Below are 21,581 nucleotides of genomic sequence, written 5' to 3' on the forward strand. Positions count from 1 at the left end.
AGTGGAAAATACTCTAACAACCAAGACTGCACCACATTTGACAAGGGGTTGTAGACAGGTGCATATTCTCTAGCCCATCATCCCCGAAAATCATGTCTTCTTTTCACTTTGGCTGCAATAGTGTCTTTGCTCCAAAAGACCCTTTATTTTCCTTATCCCCTGTCTTTCCTGCTTCCTCCCCATCTTTCACAGGATGGCTGCATTACAAGGTATCTCCCAGACAGAAAGAGCTGCTTCTCCTCCCCTGAAGTCAGACTCTCCTTCTGAAGCGCCAGTCTTTAGACAGGAAAGGGCAGGAGTCCCAGAGGGAGAGTCCCCTACCTGACGCCTGTTCACTGCAGGAAGCAAAGGAAGGAGGCTGGCAGGAGGCCAAGTGAGTGGGGCGAGCAGGGCACCATTGATTTTCCAGTTGGCCAGTGAGTGATTAACTCTATTAGCTGGGGCTGTTGATCACACAGTCAGCACCTCCCATACAGGGCTCTAACTGGGGCTGTGACCTCCCCGTGACCCTATGTAATCAGAGAGGCTTGACTTGATCCTGCCAGTGTGTGCCTTCCAGGCCAACAGGGCACTGCCATGTTCTCTGAGCCCTTTGCCCTGCAGCCTCGACATTCCACCCCACGGCTGACATGTCACTCCAGGTGACAGCGAGCAGTGAGAGCAGTTTTATAAAACTACCATTTGACGGACTCTTGAATCACAGCACATATTTTGTTCTAAAGATGGAAAAGACCAACTCAAAGGTGACCTCACACTTTTAAAATCTGGCGATCTCCTTACAGGCTTGCTTGCTGGGCCACTTAGACTTCTTGGGAAGATTGGTTTCCAATGAATAAAGAAATCAGTCAAAGACAGCTTATGAATTTTGAACCTCCTAGTTTGCCATGAACAATTTAAATGTGAGTTATAAGTCAGGTCAGCCCTGTGCTTCAGCGCCACCGCCAAGGAAAGGCCTTCCCTGACTACCTTACCTAAGCAGCTTCCTCTCACTACTCTCTCCCCGTATCCGGCCTTCATTTTTCTTCACAGAACTTCACCCTGCCTGCATTTAGACTAAATATTTTTATCTTAGCTCGTTCCCACTCTGAGTGGATGCCCTGCCTTGTTCAAGTCCCAGAGCCTGGATCTTTGCCCTTTCCACCCATCTCAGCCTGGAACTCTCCCCAAGCTCCTCACCTGACTGGCTCCTTCTCATTCTTCAAGCTTTAAGTTAAATGAAATGAGCACAGATTGCCTTTTGACCTTCTTTAAAGTAGGGCTCTGCTCTCACCCTGAATTGTGGTCTAAATAACAGTCATGCAATCTTTAATAACTGTATTGATTTACTTATTACTGTCCATTTTGCCTACAAGTAAACCCCCAGGAGAACAGGATGGAGTCTGTCCTTTTCTTTGCTTAATCCCCAGGACTTAGCATATAGACTTTTATCAGGTATTTGTTAAATGAATAAATGACTAATTTAAAAGTTGTTCACCAATTATAAGGTAAGAAAGAAATTATGATGCTCTTTTTTAAGGAGAAAAATCTCATCTCTGGCACAGAGTCCTTAGCAGTTCAGAAATGTAGAGAATTAATATTTTTATACTGGATAAAACTTTGATGGAATCTTGACCAAATCTGTGTCTTGACTTCCCATCAGAAGAACCATTTCCTTCACTGGAAAACCATTTCACAGGGGAAAACTGCATTTTAAAAAGATCTCTAATATGCTACACCTTGAATACTTTGTAGATTTTTTTCTAGTGTATCTTTAGCACCCTGAACTGTACTTACTCCTTTACAGGTCTTTCCCCTGTTAAGGGGACAGTTCTTATATTATCTTTGTAGAAACAGCTTTTATTTACTTGAATCAATAATTATGTATTGAGTCGGTACTCTGTGCCAGGTTCACAGAACAATAAAGAGCCATGTAGTAGGGACTGTAATACAAGGTACGAGGCTTTTCTAGAGGTGATGTCTGTGCTGAGATTTGTAGCAGGTAGGAGCAGGCGAGGTCAGACAAGGCAGTGGGTACACTAGGAAGGAGCATGAAATAGAGTCGGTGTGTCTAACATGCAGGGACTAGCGTAGGAAGCAGGGGTCATCCGGAGTTCCGTGACTCCAGAGACAAGAACGGAGAGGAAGAAGGGCTAACGGTAGAGATTTAGGCAGAAGTCCAGTTGGGAAAGGCCAAGGCTAAATACCAGCCTAAACAAAATGACTCTTCTTCCTCATTTTCTGTGTTACTTATATGTTGTTTTGCTCAGAGGGAGAAACAAATTCCTTCTTGGAAGGTATTCTGCCATCCAGGCATGCCTGAGAGACTCTGCAGTTTGGTACCAGACCACTGCGATAAAGCAAATATTGCCATAAAGGAAATTAAATGGATTTCTGGTTTCCCAGTGCATTTAAAGGTTAACTTGACACTATACTGTAGTCTATTAAGTGTGCAATAGCATTACGTCTAAACAGTGTATGTACCTTGACTTAAAAATACTTTATTGCTAAAAATGCTAACCATCATCTGAGCTCTTAGCAAGTTGTAATCTTTTCGCTAGTGGAGGGTCTCGCCTCCATGGTGACAGCTGCTGACTGACTGGTCAGGGTGGTGGCTGCTGAAGGCTGGGGTGGCTGCGGCAATTTCTTACAATAAGACACCAATGACGCTTGCTGCAGACTGACATTTCCCTTCATGAACAATTTCTCTGGAGCATGCAATGCTGATAGCATTTTATCCACAAAATTTCCTTCAAAATTGGAGTCAATCCTCTTAAACCTTGCCAATGCTCTATCAATTAAGTTTATGTAATAGTCTAAATCCTTCAATTTAGAAAGATTGTCATTTCAATAATCTTCACAGCATCTTACCCAGTAGATTCCATCTCAAAAAAAATCACTTTTTTTGCTCATCATAAGAAGAAACCTCTTCATTTATTAAAGGTTTATCATGAGATTGCAGCAATTCAGTCACATCTTCAGGCTCTACTTCTTATTCTCTTGCTGTTTCCACCACATCTGCAGTGACTTCCTCCACTGAAGTCTTGAACCCCTCGAAGTCATCCTGAAGGGTGCAATCAACTTCTTCCAAATTCTTGTTCATGTTGATATTTTGACCTCTTCCCGTCAATCACGAATGTTCTTAATGGCAGTACATCACCAGAGCTCTTGGGTGGCTGGGTGCACTGTCAATCAGCAGTATTATTTTGAAAGGAATCTTTTTTTCTTGAGCTGTAGGTCTTAACAGTGGGCTTAAAATATTCAGTAAATCTTGTTGTAACAGACATGCTGTCCCCCAGGTTTTGTTTTTCCATTTATAAAGCAGAGTAGATTTAGCATAATTCTTAAGGGTCCTAGGATTTTCAGAATAGTAAATGAGCATGGGCTTCAACTTAAAGTCACCAGCTGCATTAGCCCCTTAACAGGAGAGTCAGCTTGTCCTTTGAAGCCAGGCATTGACTTTTCTTCTTTAGCTGCAAAAGTCCTAGATGGTATCTTTTCTCAAAATAGGCTGTTTTATCTACATTGAAAATCTGTTGTTTAATGTAGCCACCTTCATTAACTATCTTAGCTGGATCTTCTGAATAACTTGTGTAGCTTCTAGAGCAGCACCTGATGCTTCACCTGCACTTTGATGTTATGGAGGTGGCTTCTTTCCTTCAGCCTCATGAACCAACCTCTGCTACCTTCCAACTTTTCTTCTGCAGCTTCCTCACCTCTCTCAGCCTGCCTGGAATTGAAGAGAGTTAGGGCCTTGCTCTGGATTAGGCTTTGACTTATGGGAATGCTGTGGCTGGTTTAATCTTTTATCCAGACCACTGAAATTTCTCCATATCAACAATAAGGCTGTTTCCCTTTCTTATCATTTCTTTATTTGGTGTGTGTTGCTCAACACTGTGTGTTGCACTTTTAATTTCCTTCAAGAACTTTTGTATTCACAACTTGGCTATTTGGTGCAAGATGCCTAGTTTTTCAATATGCCTTCCTCTCTTAGCTTAAGCATTTCTAGCTTTTGATATAAACTCAAAGATGTGCAACTCTTCCTTTCACTGGAACACTTACAGGCCATTATAAGGTCATTAACTGGCCTTAATTTAATGTTGTTGTGTTTCAGGGAATAGGGAGGCCCGTGAAGAGGACAGACATGAGGGAATGGCTGACCGGGGGAGTGGTCAGAACACACACAACACTTACTAAGTTTGCTGTCTCATATGGGTACAGTTCATGGTGCCCCAGAATAATTATAACATTCACACCAAAGATCACTAACTGCAGATCATTATAACAAATGAAATAATGAACAAGTTTGAAATATTTCGAGAATTACAAAAACGTGACAAAGAGACATGAAATGAGCAAATGCTGGAAAAATGGTGCTGATAGCCTTGCTCGATGCAGGGTTGCCACAAACCTTCAATTTGCAAAAAATGCAATATCTGCAAACCATGATAAAATGAGGTCTGCCTGTAATGTAGAAATTCTATGCTACATTAGGGGAATAAACACGACATAAATTCTGCCACAAAATGATATTTGAAACTGAGAACTGTAATGCAGCCATGCAGAGGCATTCTCGGATTACATTCTCTGTTCTACTTTATCGTCTTTATCAAATAAAAAGCAAATCTGGATTTAGGTAAAACAGGCTCTATTTGAAAGGATTGTTGCAGGAGGGGAGAAGAGACTGTGATGATAGGGAGACCTGTCTGTAAGGTAGGCAAGCGTTCCAAGATTATGCAGAAAAGGGCTTTTCTTTTATAAGGTGGAATGAACAAGGCTAGAAAGATGTTCCCTGGGGGTGGTGAAGTGGATAGGACAGTAGACAGGAGAGGAGAGCCTGTTTGCCCTGAGGTCAGCTGATTCTCAGGGGGGATAAGGAGGAGCTGCAGGGGGCTGGGGTGAGGGTGGTCTGGGATGGAGAGAAGGTTAACGTTTGGTTAAGTCAAGGTAGCAGGTACTGTCCTGATGGGCCAGAGGGGGCAGAGTTCAAACCATCTATAAGACAAAGAATGAGAACTAGAAGGTCTGTGCCTGGCCTTGTCCTAGGTAAACAAGAGGGCATCTGTGGGTCCCACCTCAAAGAGGGAAGGAGAGTTCCTTAGTGAGTCATTTCCTAGAACACAGAAGAATGGGAGCACGATCTGAATGGTTCCTGTTTTCCAGGAACTCCTGGCGCAGGTAAAATGCAACAGGGTCACTTTCTTTCCTGTCTTTTATTTTTAAGCCAAGAGCATATCGAACACTTTATCTAATCGGGTTTTGATGTGCAGGAGAAAGTGCAGACTTCAAAGGGCTTCAGTGATTATACTTTAAGATTAGCTCTGACCTTAGCAAATCCCCCTCAAGGCTCTCAAACTATCAGCACCTCTCAGGTCAAGGGCAAGATGAAGAAAAGCTGCCAGAAGCTTTCTGAGCAGCTGACACTAGACAAGGCCAGAACTTCCAGCCCTGAGTGAAAAGGTACAAACTTTCCTTTAAAATTAAAGAAAAGCCAAACCAAAAATGGCCTAGTCTTGTCTTTAAATCCCCAGTACATCTTATAGTGATTCAATATACGATTGTGGTTTTTTTGAACTTTCATAAAGGGTACATTTCCCCATCTACAAATATTCTCTCTACATCTAACACCTACAGTCTAGCCTGCAGGCCCTTTCCAAAGATTCCTTTCCTTAAAGGAGAGCCTTTATTTTAGGCTGGACACAGTACAGTGATGTCAGAAGGTGGCTGGATGGTGTACTCTGGGGAGAGGAAATCCTGGGGCAAGTTACCTCTAAAACCGAAATCAGTCAAAGGGAGAAATAAAATGTAAGACCTGTTTATCGCTTACAAACTGCAGTCTGGGGCCATCTCTTTCCTGCTCTGGCAGAAGCAAGACAGACCTCCCCCTAACCTCTCAGGTTCAGATAAGCCCTGGTTGCTCAGGTAATTACCCATTGATATGGAGATGCCTTCTTTCCACCCCTGAGGAACACCTGTTGACATGCATATACACTAAAGCCAGGCGAGATATTCTGGAAATATTACAATTTTACTCACAGACTGAGAATGAGATCTGGGTGTTATTAATATTGCAATTCCCCACTTCATCATATGTAAATGTCACCATTAATAAGTTGCAAAAATGACATTAGACTGAGATATACTTGGAGGTGCTATGCCATCTGTGAAGCTGTATGCTGCTTCTTTTTAACATTATTTTTGGAAACAATGACTGATTCATGAAACTTAACATCCCATGAGTGGAACCTATTTATATGCTCCTGACATATTTAGATAAGAAATATGGTAGTATCTATTTCTACAGAGTTTGCTTATATCCAGCTGTTTGGCTTTTCTGGGTTAATTTCAATCACAAAACTTCTGTTCTACTTAATAAAGGATATTTTCTGAACCAGAGCCCATGCCATGCATGGCTCTTTATATTTTAGTCTTAAAGGTGACACCCTGAAAAGGCTCTAGGTGGTTTTATATATCTTTTATAAATCTCCCTTTAAATATATCCCTCATGAATGTGTAAAGTTGCACAAAATTAACATCCACAAGAGAGCCAGATAACAGATTAGCACACCTTTAAACATCCTTTTAGGCAGCAGAGATGTTTTAAATAAAGACAGGCAACTGGTTTTCTGAAATTGGGGCTCTTAGCAGAGTTTTAATGATCCTTTCAGTGTTAAGGACACACCCTTTTGATTGCTCCCTAAGAGAGAGAGTCCAACATTCTTTGCAGATTAGGAGACTTTTTTTTTTTTTGGTATCATTAATCTACAATTACATGAGGAACATTATGTTTACTAGACTCCCCCCATCACCAAGTGCCCCCCACAAACCCCATTACAGTCACTGTCCATCAGCATAGTAAGATGCTGTAGAATCACTACTTATCTTCTCTGTTGCACATCCCTATGTGCCCCTCACACACATTATACATGCTAATCGTAATGCCCCCTTTCTTCCCACTCATCCTCCCCAGTCCCTTTCTCTTTGGTAACTGTTAGTCCATTCTTGGGTTCTGTGATTCTGCTGCTGTTTTGTTCCTTCCGTTTTCCTTTGTTCTTATACTCCACAGATGAGTGAAATCATTTTGTACTTGTCTTTCTCTGCCTGGCTTATTTCACTGGGCATAATACCCTCTAGCTCCATCCATGTTGTTGCAAATGGTAGGATTTGTTTAGATTTTTTTCTTTTTAAGCATAAACTCTGGGCTTACACATTCTAAAATCTTCCTACAATACAAATTTAGGTTTAAATTTCTGAATCTAGCTTCCAACAGGCCAATGCCTCAAAGAACATTTAGCTTGCTTGGAATGCTTACCCAAGTGAATGAGACATGTCCTTTTTTAAAAAAAAATTAATTTTAATTATTAAACAGCCACATTGTGGTCTTTGTTGCTTAGAGAAAAATGGAGACGTTCTGTCCATCCCCACCCTGTGTGACAGTTCAGGACTAAATACTTTACCCCATTATGTAGTCAAACACTGAGAATTGTTCAACCTCATTTAGTTCACATAGCCTACACTTAACAATCCCTTGTTAGGGCCTGGTCAGGCGAGGGAGGACTCACATCCTGCAGCACCCTTATACAGGTGTGCAATCCATTACAGAGTTGGTATTCAATTCAGAGTTTAATTTTCCCCTTGGGCCTAGGCATTCTATTATGGCTGTAATTCTGGCGAGAGGAAATCCCAGGGCAAAATACCTCTAAAACCCAGCTGTCTCTCCTTCCTGATCCAGCAGAAGCAAAAACAAGACCTTCACCTAACCTCTCAGGTTCAGATATGCCCTCGGTTGCCCAGGTAATTACCCACTGATATGGAGATGAACTTCTCTCCACCCCCTAGGAACATCTGTTGATATGCATATGCACTAAAGCCAGGCAAGATATTCTGGAAATATTACAATTTTACCTACAATGGCCTTTTATAAAGAAATCAGCTCCCCTATTTTACCCATTTGGCTTTTGCCTATTTACCACTGTTAGTTTAAAAGGAAGCAAGCTTACTGTTCCTCACAACTTGTTAATTTTTAAGTTAGAGTTTTTGGAAAAAACGTTCCGGATGTCATTTCCCACCCCCTAGAGTCAAGTTGCTATGTATAACATTTTCAAATTGAACCAAACATATTTTTCCTCCTGATTTCAGTGCCTATGAATACCAGAAGAAATTTAATTTTAAAAGGAACAAAGACATAACATCTTTTTCGAGTTAAATCTGAGCATATGCAAACAATGAATTTATATGTATGTGCGTGTATGTTGTACACACACGCACACTCAGAGCAAGACTTGTGGGCTTAGTGTCTGCCACTGCTTTATGCCTGGACTAGGAAGAGCCCTGAACCGTCACGAAATCCCACTGTCCCTTCATCTGCATTTGCAGAGCCAAATGATTCCTAATGGCTCAGACCCAGGGTGGGTCTAACTATCTCCCTAAAGACCCTTTTCACACTAATTATTACTCCTCATGGGAGACCCCAAGAAAACTGGTAGGCCAACCTAGCCAAGGTGTGTGGAGGTCACCCCAGGGAAATTTTATAGGTCCAGAGGGACTGATGAAGCCAAAACATATGCTTAAAGACTAAATATCCTAAAAAATGGACCACCATCAATATTTTTATAATCACAAAACTTTCAAAATAAGAGGGGCCCTGGGGCCATTTAGTTCAACTCCACATTTCATCGATGCTCAAACTGAGGCCCAGAGGTAAATGCCACTTGGCCAGTTGTTAGTAAACTCTGGACTACAGCTGATTGCTGACCCATAACAGCCAGCAAACTGAGCCCGTCCCAGCCCTGAGGTACAGCAAGGATATGGGACAAGCATCATGATTAACTTTTCCTGCCTATGATGAAAAATGCCAAGATATAAACAGTATAGTAGGAATAGGAGGGGCCCCATCTTAAGGCAAAGATTCCATTTTAAAAACCAGGGAGTTAGGAGGTAAGATTCTTAACATATTTTATGGTAATCAGACAATGACCCACACTATCTTAAGACAGGGCAGGTAGTCATAAATGCTATGTTCCCACTGCTTGAGGGTTACACTATCTTGGAGAAGAACAGGGTCAAGAAATTCCTTGTGTTACAAGTTTATCTCACAGAGTACCTAGAGGACTGAGTGTGGCTGGTGACATAATGTGTCTCGCTAGAGAGGGACATCCCGAGACCTACACCCCCGCTTCCCTGGCCCTTTGCCCCATTCTTGAAAGCCTTAAAAGACAGACTCCTAAGCCCTTAAATGCTCCTCCTCTCTGAGGTTGCCCATACTCCCCTTTCTTCAAGTGTGTATTTTGCCCTAAATCAAGACTTCTCACTACTCAACTTACTTCGTCTCTGCGCTCTCCAGTAGTAGGAGTCTTTTGTTACTTTGCTATTTCATTCAGCATTCTAGACTTAAGCACAAGTCTTCACTCTCTGTCCTCCTTTAGACAAGTTGGGAGGGGCTACTGAGAGCTCTGACTTGGACTTGCAAACACCTGTCATCTGGGTGACCCGGACAGGACTGCAGCTGTACGATCACGCCCTTTAGCAGCCTGCCTGAAAATCTCCTTTCTTTACCTTGGGAAGTTCTCAGAACATAATCTCACTCTATCCAGTGCTCTGCGGCTCCCCCAAATCCTGGGGTGGTGGGGGCTTCCCACGCTGTGCAGATTCATGCTGACACTGGATTCCAGGTGACCCTGGCTTTAGGAGTTTGCAAGGGATGACCCACGCCGACCAGCTCTTCAATGAGCTTCCCTTTCCTCCTGGTCTCCCTTGTTTTCTGCCGCCTGCACACCTGCTGCCATTCACTACTTTCGATTTAATAACTTCCTTACCTACACTCATCCGACCTGTGACTTCTTTCTCGTCCAGCGTCAAGAACCCTCTTCCGACTGGGTTGAGGTTTTACCTAGCCTGCAGGGAGAGACCTCCCCAGATGCAGCTGCCCAATGACAGCTTAACCGTGACCCCCCAGGGAGGCTTCTCACTCACTCTTATGCCTAAAACACGTACTACAGAAAACAGAGATCAAGCAGTTATCACTTGGATTAGAATATAAGTCTCCTAATTAAAGTAAATAAATCCTTCTTTGATTCAATTATTCCTTTTAGGTGAAAAGATTCCTGAGTCACCCCCAATCACATTCCCCACTTTTTATCCATTTATCATGAACTCTAAGTCAGTTTAATCTTCTATCAAACCATTTATCACCAAGCAACATATACATACTGTGATCAAATATGGCATAGATAGAGGTAGACAGACAGACGGACAAAGAGATGGAAAAGGTGAATCACCCTCAAATCAATAAATGAGGTAGGATTAGGGAACTCTTTTTTCTTAAATTTTTTATTCATGTGGTTCACTACTTGTAAAATGAAAACATAAAATTAACTGAGCACATCTAATACACAAACTGCTGGGGTATATTCAACATAATCAAAGAAGAGGCTAGTTAAGTGTACTGGTTCACAGCCAAGATTTTGCAATCAGACAGTCATGGGTTCAAATCCTGCCTCAGCTCCCTGCTGGCTATGGCTGGCATCCTCATATTGCTTTCTCACCCTGAAAAGGAGAATAATAATAGTGCCCATGCCTCGCTGAACAATATTTACAAAGTCCCCGTGTCTAGCACACAGTTGAGACTCAGTAACTAATAGCACTGGCTGCACCGAGAGCTCTCACTGCTTTGAAGGCCCGCACAGAGGCTATGCTCCTCCAGGGAGTAGTCACACTGTGTTGGCAATAGCCACATGCGGCTTACACTTACAACTTTTAAAATGTTATTTATTCATAAGCAGTTATACTGTGGCTCCTTGAAAACTATATATTCACTCTGCCTCACAGGCGCCACTGCGCGTGCCCACTGAGGCCACTGGAGCAGAAGGGCCGAGGCTGGCCTCTGGCAGCAGGGCCTGTACATGGGGAGGGGAGCCCCTGTTGGCTCCGGGAGAGGAGGCTCAAAAGGCTCCTCTGGGGAAGCTCCAGTGCTGCGCTGGTGGGAGGAGAGGGAATAGGGGAGGTGACAGCCACTGGCTAGTATGAATGGGTTTGTCTGGTAGTTCTCAAGCTTCCAGAAAATTCCAGAGGCCAAGATTAATTATGGCCTCTCCAGCTGTAATCTGGTAGAGCACTAATTGATAAAGCCCTTCCTGACCACTTCTCAATCCTCAAAAGTGGAGGAGAGCTGCTGAAGAATGTAAGGCTCCTTGGCCCTTGTATCCGAGGGCTGGATAGGCGTGGGTGCGGGGCTGGTGAGGCCCCCAGTGGTGGGAAGTCTGGGAAGCAGGAGGCACACGCCCGCCCGGGAAAATGCTACGCCTTCCCCCAGGAGGTTCTCTGCCCTCAGGCAGGGACAGTCCTATGGGGCCGACCCCACCTCCTAAGAGGACAAAGGCCACTCACCCTCACTCCTCCTTTCCACTTGGCTGCTTTGCAAAATAGGATAAGGAAGTGGAGTGTGGGCCTAGCGTGACAAGCCACTGGCCTCCAGCCCTGACACAAAGGTACCAAGGCCCTTCTGCCCTCTCTTAGGTCCCTCCTTTGACCTTCCTGGGAAATGTAAAAAATCTAGGACACACAGTCTGATAAGTGGGGATTACTCAGAGCGGCACAGCAAAGAGAACTGGGAGGTGAATGTCTGGGAAATCTGTGACATGGCTACCATTCAAGCAAGGCACTTTGGAAATACGGCTGTGATGATATATGAAGCCTTTCCAACAAAATAGGCCAGCACATTCTTGAATAATTAGATGGGGGAAAGTGAAGTTTAGCCACTGGAAGTGAGATGGTGCAGTGGAATGGAGCGGGCGGGCCTGGGAGACAGAACCAGGTGTGCACACCCCTCACTGGTTGCATCCCAGTGGGTAAAGCACCCACCCTCCTTTGGGTTTCGGTTTTCTCCTCTGTGATATGGGGTTCTTGTATGTAAAACACCTGGCTTGTAGAGGCGCTCAGTAAGCAGCTGCTGTGAGAATTGAAACCATTCAAGAAAGTAGCTTTCTTTTTGCAAGTGGAAGTGATTGGTTAAAAAACAAATTGAGTTGTAAAGATTTTTTTTTTTTTGGTAAAGATTTTATTGGAAAATTTCATTTGAAAGAAAGGCCCTCATGGCCTATTGATTAGCTCATTCTCTTCAGTTTTTTTTTTTTAAAGAAATGAGTGGGAGAACATCTGGGACAGAGTCAAGTCCAGAAGGGTGCTTTGTGAAGACCCCTAGGGGCTGATGAGCCTGCAGGCTGTGAGGGGGCACAGCCTCGGTTCTGGTCCAGCCAGACTCCAGCTGAATACAGACAGAAACCAAACTCCTGACACTCTGCCCTGCAGGATGCCCCTTGGTTTCTGGGCTGGCTGTAACCTGGCAAATGCTATTTGTTTTTCTTGATAAAACATTAAAAGCTACAATAAAACCAAAGGGAGAGAAGGAAACTCCACATCCAACTCTTGTCTGAACGGTGTTTCCCATCCTTTTAGCAGATCTAGTCTAATCTCATCCCTGAGGACATTCTGCCTTCAGGCCCCTGGTATTCCAAACAATTCTATACCTAGCTAAGCTTTAAAGTAATCACACATCCAAGTGACAAATTCAGTGAAGCACTTAGAAGCAATGCTGGGGAGTGGGTAGGGGTGCTGGTGTCCATCTGGGAGTATTAGAATTCTGTTCAGTCCAAACCAAACCAACCCCAAACCCAGCACATGGGTCTTAGTGGGAGGAAGTCAGGACAGTAGTGTGGGGTGGGGTGGCAGGACAGTTAAGGAAGAATGTGGGCACATTTTCCAGCCATCATCTTAAAAGAGAGAGGTTGGGGGGACCTTTTTCAGGTACTGTTGGTGATAATTAGATCCGAATCTATCTGTTCCACCACACAGTCCAGGTTTAAGGCTGTTGTTTTTTAAACCTACACGAAACCCCACAACATTTCCTTATTGTGTTACAAAACCAAATCAATACAGTTTATGTAACAAACCCCCCAGAGACACTGACTTAATATTTAACTAAGACTGAATTACAAGATTCTACTTCAGAGGAACTGAGCAGAATCCCTGACGCCTAATTCTATCTCCTTCAGTGCGAGTTAGCCAGGGTTACAATCTGGCCTTTGTTGAATACTTTTCAAGACTCATTAATCTCAGGCAAGAACCAATTTAACAAGCAGGGCAGTCTTTTGAAGTGAACGTGGTAGTGGTTTAAACAGAAGATTAGGAGATAATCACATTTAAAGTCATCTTTTGGCACTAAAATTGACCCCAGTCTAGGGGTTATGAATCACCCAGGATGGGGCAGGCTCTTTTCCTCTCCTTCCTTACCAGGCCTCACATCCCCCTGGTGACACAGCCAGAGGGGAGCCCGCCCACACCCAAAGACACCACTCCGTTCTGACGTGTAATCACAAAGTTCACCTCTTAACAAATTTATGGAACTGTTATACAGAATAATTCCCTAGATTCTATAGCAGTAGATTGTGGGAACAATTTACACGTAATTTTTAGCTCTGCTTTGTGTTGTCAGGTATCGGCTAGCTTGCTTTCAGTAATGAGAATGTGAGAGATGGTAAACCCATCCTTGTAAGCTCCAGTTCTCCAATGTAAGTTAATTTAACTCGGAAGAGTAGGGACAGAAGGGCGTGCCAAAAGGAATCTTCTGCTCTATGGATTCCTTATCACCAGGACTTTACTTCTACTAAAAAAAAGGAATCTATATTCACCAAGCAATTAAGCATTTCTTCTAAATTGCCCCTTCGATCACGTTGAGTACAAAAGAGCACACAATCTCGTAATTATTTGGCGATGGATTTGATATGGATTTCAGATGTACTGTCTAATATTGAGGGGACTCACAACACAAGACAAAATTAGTTAAACAATATTAGCATTCAGTCTGCAAAAGAGATGGCATGCCTTCTATTTTTTTTTATGTTATCCACCCAATTTTCTCTCTTTTTCTTCTTACTCCATGCCATGAATGAATCTCTTCAATGTGTCACAAACACATAAAGACTCATGACCATGTTTCAAGCCTCCAGGGATCCTCCAGCTGAATTCTTTCATTTTAAAGCTATAGACACTGCAGCAGAATCATTAAGCACCTTGAACGGGTCTCACTGCTAGGAATATAGACCAAGTCTCTTGATATTCTGACCTGGCCCATGGGTCTGTGCCCCAGTTAATTATCTATCCTTACTCCAGCACAGCTGTTTGGACCAGGTACAGCCTATATACAACCAGACACAAGACAGAATCATGCTATACAGTGAGCTGAGCCAGACACTCTTGAAAATATGAACTGAAAGACAGGTGGGAGGTTGCCAGCTGGCAACAGGGAGGAAAGAAGCAGTTATGTGGAGTCACAGCTTAATTGTAGCAGACAAGCAAACTTCCCCAGCATCAGTCCCTGAGGGATTCTGGTTCTCACAGTCCCTTCTGTATAACAAATCACTCCTTTACTGGCTATTTGGAATGGGTTTCTGTTTCTAGAAACCAGAAAACACTACCTAAAAATATCAGCCTGGTATTTCTTTCAGGGTATTATGGGACCAGGAACCTCTGGTCAAACCTCAGAGCTGTGAGGGAGGAAGCGGTGCCCTTCTCCCTGGACACACGCGCCCCCTGCTTCTAGTCCTCAAAGCCATGAAGTACGGGAAGAGAAACTAACCACGTCTGGTAATGCTGAAAAGCACAGTCAGAAAACCTGGAAGTTTGGATCTGATGACAATTACTTAATTATAACCACACACAGGTTAGAATGCTGGGGAATATAATTTTGATGTTAGGTAAAGGAATTTCTACAAATGAGAAAAAGGGCAAGGAAAAAACACAAGATAAATTCTAACCTTACTGGAGTTCAGACAGCACAAACCCAGGTTTTAACTGGTTGGTCACCCCTGAGTAAGCTATTTTCTGGCCAGAGAAACTGCCAGAAATATTAATGCCCGAAGATAGGAGTCTTCATATGCCTTAAAGGAGCCAGGGAGGTCACAAAGGGTAGGCTATGGGGAGTGGTGAGGTCTGTGCCTAAACTTAAGTAAACACCCCATAGAAAAGCACTGAACTTCAATTTTAAGAACTTTCTTAGTTCACTATTGATAGAATTATCTTGAATTCCTAAAAATCTTATATGTAAAGATACTGCCTCTGAAACATGGGAAATCATTCAATATGAAAACAACTGGTAAAAATCCATTTAAAAATTAAAGATGTTCAACATCACTAATCAAGGAAATGAAAATCAAAACCACAGTGAGATACCACCTCACTCAAGTCAGAGCAGCGAATATGAACAAGACAAGAGGTAAGTGTGGTGAGGACACAGAGAAAAGGGAGCCCTCATGCACTGTTGAGGGGAATGTCAACTGGTGTAGCCACTATGGAAAGCAGTATGGGGGTTTCTCAAAAAACTAAAAATAGAATTCCCAGTAATTCTACTTCCGGGAATTTACCTGAAGAAAACAAAAATCACCAATTTGAAAAGAAAAAACCATGCACTCCTATATTTATCACAGCATTATTAACAATAACCAAAATACAGAGGAGACCTAAATGTCCATTGATAGATGCAGGAATAAAGATGTGATACATATATGCAATTGAATATATGTACATATATACTCAGCACAAAAAACAATGAAATTTTGCCATTTGTGACTATATGGATGGACCTAGGGCATTATGCTAAGTGAGGAAGAGAAAGACAAATATGTAGAATTTTTAAAACAAAACAAACAAACCAGAAATAGACTCAAACACAGAAAATAGACTATCATGGAGGGGGACAGATGAAATAGGGGAAAGGAGAAAAAAATTAGTGAGAATGTTTGAAAAAAAAAAACAAAACTTAAAAGCCCCTTTAGAAAATACTCAAAAGACAGATTGACAGTTCACAAGAGTTAATACAAATGGCTAATAAAAATCTGAAAAATGTTTTCATCTTCACTAAAAATATATGAAATGAAAATTAACTGAGAGACCATTTTTCATTCATCATATTAGCAATGATTAAAAAATAAGAACATACACAGTTTATGAGGAAGAGTCAAATGTGCACTATCACATAGGTGATGGGGGTAATAATACCAAACACTGTTTCTAGGAAAATAATTTAGCAATAAGCATCATTATCTTTAATGGATCTATCAATCCTGCATCAGGAACAGGCTGCTTGCTGTCTTAGGAATAAGCCTTATTACTTCCTAGTAGATAATGTAATTTCATTTTTGTTTGGCCAAGACAAAGTTCAAAGACAAATCTATGAGTCAACTCTGAATCGGCAAGCTACATTTAGGCTGAGCCTTAATTTCCTATTCTATCTGTATTTCCCCTAATTTTGGTTTTATATGTTTTTCCCAATTTTTCTTGCATTGCTTCTTGAATGCCGTGAAGTATCTGTGAAAAGAACCAGTACATAAGCAAAATATTGTAAGAATAGAAAAAATGAGCCTTCCACGCATCAATTATGGTATTATTTGTACTGCTACTTTACTAAATGGAAAATAACTATTTAGCAAAGCGTGAATTTTGCCTCATGTTACAAAGCTGAACACCATTCAGTTTCATTGAAATTGCTTCTGACCTCTTTGAGACACAGCAATACTATTTTAAAGCTATTTTATTTGCTGGTGGGGCCGCCACCATGCCAAAATGGAAGACAAGAGAACAGATAATCACCCAACTGGATAGTGACTCTTTCTGAAGCACCATCTACAATCTCTCTTCATGAATATCTCATTAGTTAACCCATTCACAGCCTTTCCTGTCCCATGTTGAAGATTCTCTGGAATCCAATGACAGGTTAAAAACCTTGGTAAGTGACAGGAAGGGGAATAATGACTTGACTGATGTCTTTCAGCTGATTTAACAAAAGCTTATCTAAATTTTATGGGAATAAAGTATCTTTGATTTGTCAAGAAAGGTATATAAAAAAACTTAAGTAAAATACAGGGTTAATAAATGCAATATAGGAAAACCTAAAACACAACAAGGAGAGCCTTGGGCAAGACATTTTAAGGCTAAAAGCCTCAGCTTTAACAGCTCTTAAAACAAAACAAAAACTCAACAGTGAATGCCCCTCGCATCACTTGGCTGTGTTCTCTAAAGAGAGGACCAGACTGTGGTGGACCCCTCTAACACAGGAGGCCTGAGCGGACAGGGTCAAACCTGCTGAATCCAATGTGATCTTGGCAAGCTGTCTAACTTTTTACAGGTCAGTTTCTTAGTCTGTAAAATGGGTTGGCAATAACCCTTCTCAGGATTGCGGGCAGGACTAAGCGAGGCAAAATATTACAGGGAATTGCATATACACTCAGGGCTCCACATAGGAAACGGCTTATTATGTGAAGTATTACTCTCCTGATCTATTAAATTAGGAAAATGATACTAACCCATTGTTACTAAGCTCAAAGAAGATAATGAACCCAGGTGCCAATAAAGCAATAAAAGATGCACAGTAAAGGGGAGCGACAATTACGACTGTGACGAGAAAGCAGTTCGTAAAACCTAAGTGCTGCTAGGCTACTTCAGACCGTGTAAGTCGTTCCTGACACAACAAATGGTTTTTAAAAGCAACAAAACCTGTTGTCAGCCAGTGACAACTGTGGAACCGATACAAAGACTGACAAGAGGTCTTGCGCTCCTGAACACAGCTGCTTCCTAAGAACTTTGGCGGAGATAAGATGTTTAAAACTGGGAGAGGGCAGGCTCTCTCCCTCCTGTAATTAACGTTTCTGAATCCTCACCCCTTGAAGAGGCAGCCACTAATCTAGGGACAGCCTTACAGGAGAGAGGCAGCCTCAGCAGGCTGCTGACTGCCCAGGAGACCCTCAGGCTGCTCCTCCTTCAGACCCCCAACCCAACACCACCAGGAATTTCCCTTCATTGGCCTTCAGCGGTGCAGACAAACCAAGTCTCATGAAGGGAACAAGGCTGCCTTGTTGGAGAGGGGAAGGGAAGGGAGAGCACCGGTTAGGGAAGGGAAGGGAAGGGAAGGAACGAAGAGGGGAGAGAAGGAGAGGGGAGGAGAGCACCGTCTTCCCACTTCTCAACCCCTCTCTCTCTCTCTCTCTCATTACCTACCCCCTACTTCCACCCCTCACCCCAGCCGCCATTCTCTCCACCAGAACCTGCCAGGAATGCACACACTGCTCACGGATGCAGCTGACCGGACCACAGAGTACGTGTAGCTCCCAGCATGGGTGCTCTGGGGCCTTGCCATGCACCTACTTTTAAAAGCAAGCAACAGGTTGCCAAACCTGGGACAAACCGCATGGTCAAAGGTCACTCCTTCCCTTCTCAGGCAAAGATTTACTTGCCCTCTCTGACAAAAGACTTGCAACTCTGCTTCAAACAGAAAATCCTTTGAGCCCTTTGAAATGATGACTCCAAACTGAAGCCACAATCAATAAAGGCAATCAGAAAGTCACCTAACCACTACCTCTCATCAGGGCTAAAGACCCCTCCCTACTCTGGACCACACTGTTTTACTTCCCTCCCCTGCTTTTGAGGACATTGAAGTTTAGGGCTCCTGATCAAGGCCACTTAACTTACTCTACAAATGAGAAAAATAAAGCTCAGAGTGGTAGAGTCATTTGCTTCAAATCATACAGCTTCTCAGAGCAGAGCTTCAAAGAATCCAGACTCCTCCACACACAGCCAAGAGCTTCTGGACCTGTTTTCAGTGGCAGAATATTGAGCTGGGAAATAGCCGAGCTGACAGCCTTGTTCCTGAAGCTCTCTCTCTCAGCAAAACAATCTTTGACCTTAAAATTGGTTGATCTTTAAGATTCCTTCACCTTCCTGGACTAGTTACTATGCATAATCACGCTCAACTAGCGACTTGAAGAGTCCTCCCACGTGCACACACTGCACATCTGCATGATGATTCTGAGAGATGCATACTTTTTACAGGTGAGGAATGTATGGCTCAAGGGCATACAGACAAGGCTAAGCTGCACTTGAATCCAGGGCTCACTGACTCCAGAGCCGTACACTTGCAGCATGCCCTGCTGCCTTACAAATATTCACTATCTCTCCAATTTAAGAACAAAAAATTAGAAACATATTTTATTCTGAACAAAGTTAAACAATAGGGTCCTAGAACAAAACATCAGAAAGGGGTTCCACCTTCCTACCTGGGATGGCTATTGAATTGTGGATTACACCAGCTGCCCCCACTGTACTGGAAGATCCCGCAAGGAGGGTGCCCCACCCTCTGTGTTTTTGTTCTCTCCAATGGGTCTACAGTAATCTCTTAATAACACCTGGAATTATTAGTCAACATCATCAAGTTTCAGTTTTTGGTCAAATTTACTAAAATGGGCCTCTTGGAAGAATGCATTTTATGCCCCTCCATGGGTTCTCAGAAAGTTTCTCTTCCTTCTCAGCACACTATGTCTCACCCCTTCTAGTTTTAATCAACCACAGGGAGGTGGTGTCAGAGTACATGAAATCACATTTGCTTGGTTTTGCAAACAAAACATGTTGTTTTCACAGCTTTTTAACTTTTCTTGTTATTTTTCCAAAGCAAACCAAGTAAAAATTCAACTCTAATACATGATATAAAAAATATTTTTTTAAGGCATATACACAAAGTACTTGAATGCCAAAGCAGGTAGTTGTTGTACAAGCAGAAGTGGTTGTACGTCATAGTAATACTTACAACCCATATGACGATCAGTCTTCTGGATAAATAGGGATTGATATTCCAATGTGTGAATGGAAGAAACGTGATGTAGAACTCTTCTTGACCCAAAGCAGCTGAAAATCTGAATAGGTAATAGTAGAAGTAATTCTTCACAATGTACTTCTGCACATATGTCTGAAAGACAAAAGACAGAAGACTCTGTGAGTTCACTGAACATGTCACTGTAAGGCAAGTTTAAAAAACTCTAAAACTCACAGGGCCTCAACGATCAAGGGGCTGCTTCCCTCCCATTATCTAATTACAGTATCATTACTGACAGTATACATTGCTGTCAGAGATGTTAACCCCTGTTTGTCCACACAAACACAGAAGATATTAGTTCTTCATAAAATTAAGTAAGTAGCATCCAAGACAGTAAAATCAAGGGAAGACACACAAGAAAACCAAAGCCTCTCTCCTGTGTACACAGAAGGCTAGAAACTCGAGAGAGATGAACTCTGCTAGAACAGCATATGGGTCTGTGACTGTGGAAGGCAGGAAAACATTCCCAAAGATGTCCACAACCTAATCCTTTGGACCTGTGAATACATTACCTTGCATGGCAACAGGGACTTCGCAGATGTAACTACATTAATGATTATGAGGTGCAGAGATTATCCAGGATTATCTGGGGGTTCAGCGGAATCACAAGGATCCTTACAAAAGGAAAGGAGGCAGCAGAAAAGTCAAGAGCCAGAGAGGCATCTATGCTGCCAGCTTTCAGGACGGACGGAGGAGCCAAGAGTCAAAGAATGCAGGCGGCCTCTAGAAGCTGGAAAAGGTGAAAAAACAGATTGTCTCCTAGGGCCTCCAGAAGGAATGCAGGCCTGCAGACCCCATGTGTGACTCCAGGGGAAAATCCCAGGGCAAAATACCTTTGAAACCGAAATCAGTCAAAGGGAGAAGTAAAGTGGGAGAAACCCCTTTTTTGCTTACAAGCAGTCGTCCACTTCGGCTCTCCTGTGTCTCTCTGGAACCAGGCTGCCGGAAAAAGGGCCCCCACCCAACCTCCCTGGTCCAGATACACCCTGGCTCGCCCTTGTTATTACCTTTGACATGGAGAAGGACTACTTCTCTCCACCCCTTGGAAACACCTGTTGATACGGAGATGCACTAAGGCCAGGCAAGAGATTCTGGAAATATTGCAATTTTACCCACACCATGATTTTAGCCAAAAAGAACTGTTTTGGACTTTTGACCACTACAGCTGTTAATAAATTCATGTTATTTTAAGCCATTAAGTTTTTGGTAATTTGTTGTAGCAGCAATAGATAACTAACACAAAGACTTCAGAAAAAGCCACTTGCCAATGAACACTTTTAGTTTACTTTTTCAAGGACTAGTAAAGCCAATGCACTACAGGGAGGGTGTAAGAAACACAGCAAGTGCACAAATACACTCCCATTTTCTATCATTCTGCCCTCCCTCTTAACCTAGTAGTATGCAGAAAGAAAAAAAGACTTAAGCAGTTAAAACATGAATAGAACAACTAAAAACACCGTCACCCTGTTAAATGAATCTAAAAACTTGAGTTTTCATGCTACTTATGATAGTCTTTATAAACTTTATAAAAATAAATTCAAACTGGAATGCCAACCCTGAAGTTGGAGAAGAGGTTAGGCAGCCCTATCATAGGAAGACCTATACAAACACTTGTGTGGGTCTGGATTTGAGCTTTGTTTTGTTTTACATGAAGTCTGAGGTCCTTGAATCCAGGGGGAATTCAGAAAATAAGTTAAATGTATTTATTCTGCAAATATTTATTATGTGCCTGTGATGACCCAGAACCTGCACTGGGTACCAAGAATATTCAGCTGAGTGAGGCATGGTGCCTAGCTTCAAGGAGCTCTTCTGGGGGGCGCCAAAGAGTATAATTTGGGGGAATGAATTTTTAAAGGACCAACTTTGTGTTTGAAGCCTTGTAAAGGCCAAGGGTATTTTTGTACTTAAGGAA

The 21,581-nt window shown here is 42.5% G+C and overlaps 1 protein-coding gene across 1 annotated transcript in view; it reads right to left on the reverse strand.

Moving 5' to 3' along the window:
• Window positions 1–21,581, reverse strand: part of SGPP2 (sphingosine-1-phosphate phosphatase 2) — a 104,717-nt gene that overhangs the window by 45,261 nt on the left and 37,875 nt on the right. Inside the window, exon 2 of the mRNA XM_037015850.2 lies at window positions 19,604–19,762. Coding sequence (XP_036871745.2) covers window positions 19,604–19,762 — 159 coding nt within the window. The remainder of the gene's footprint in view (window positions 1–19,603; window positions 19,763–21,581) is intronic.

This window comes from Manis javanica, chromosome 12, assembly GCF_040802235.1.
Source record: "Manis javanica isolate MJ-LG chromosome 12, MJ_LKY, whole genome shotgun sequence".
NCBI lineage: Eukaryota > Metazoa > Chordata > Mammalia > Pholidota > Manidae > Manis > Manis javanica.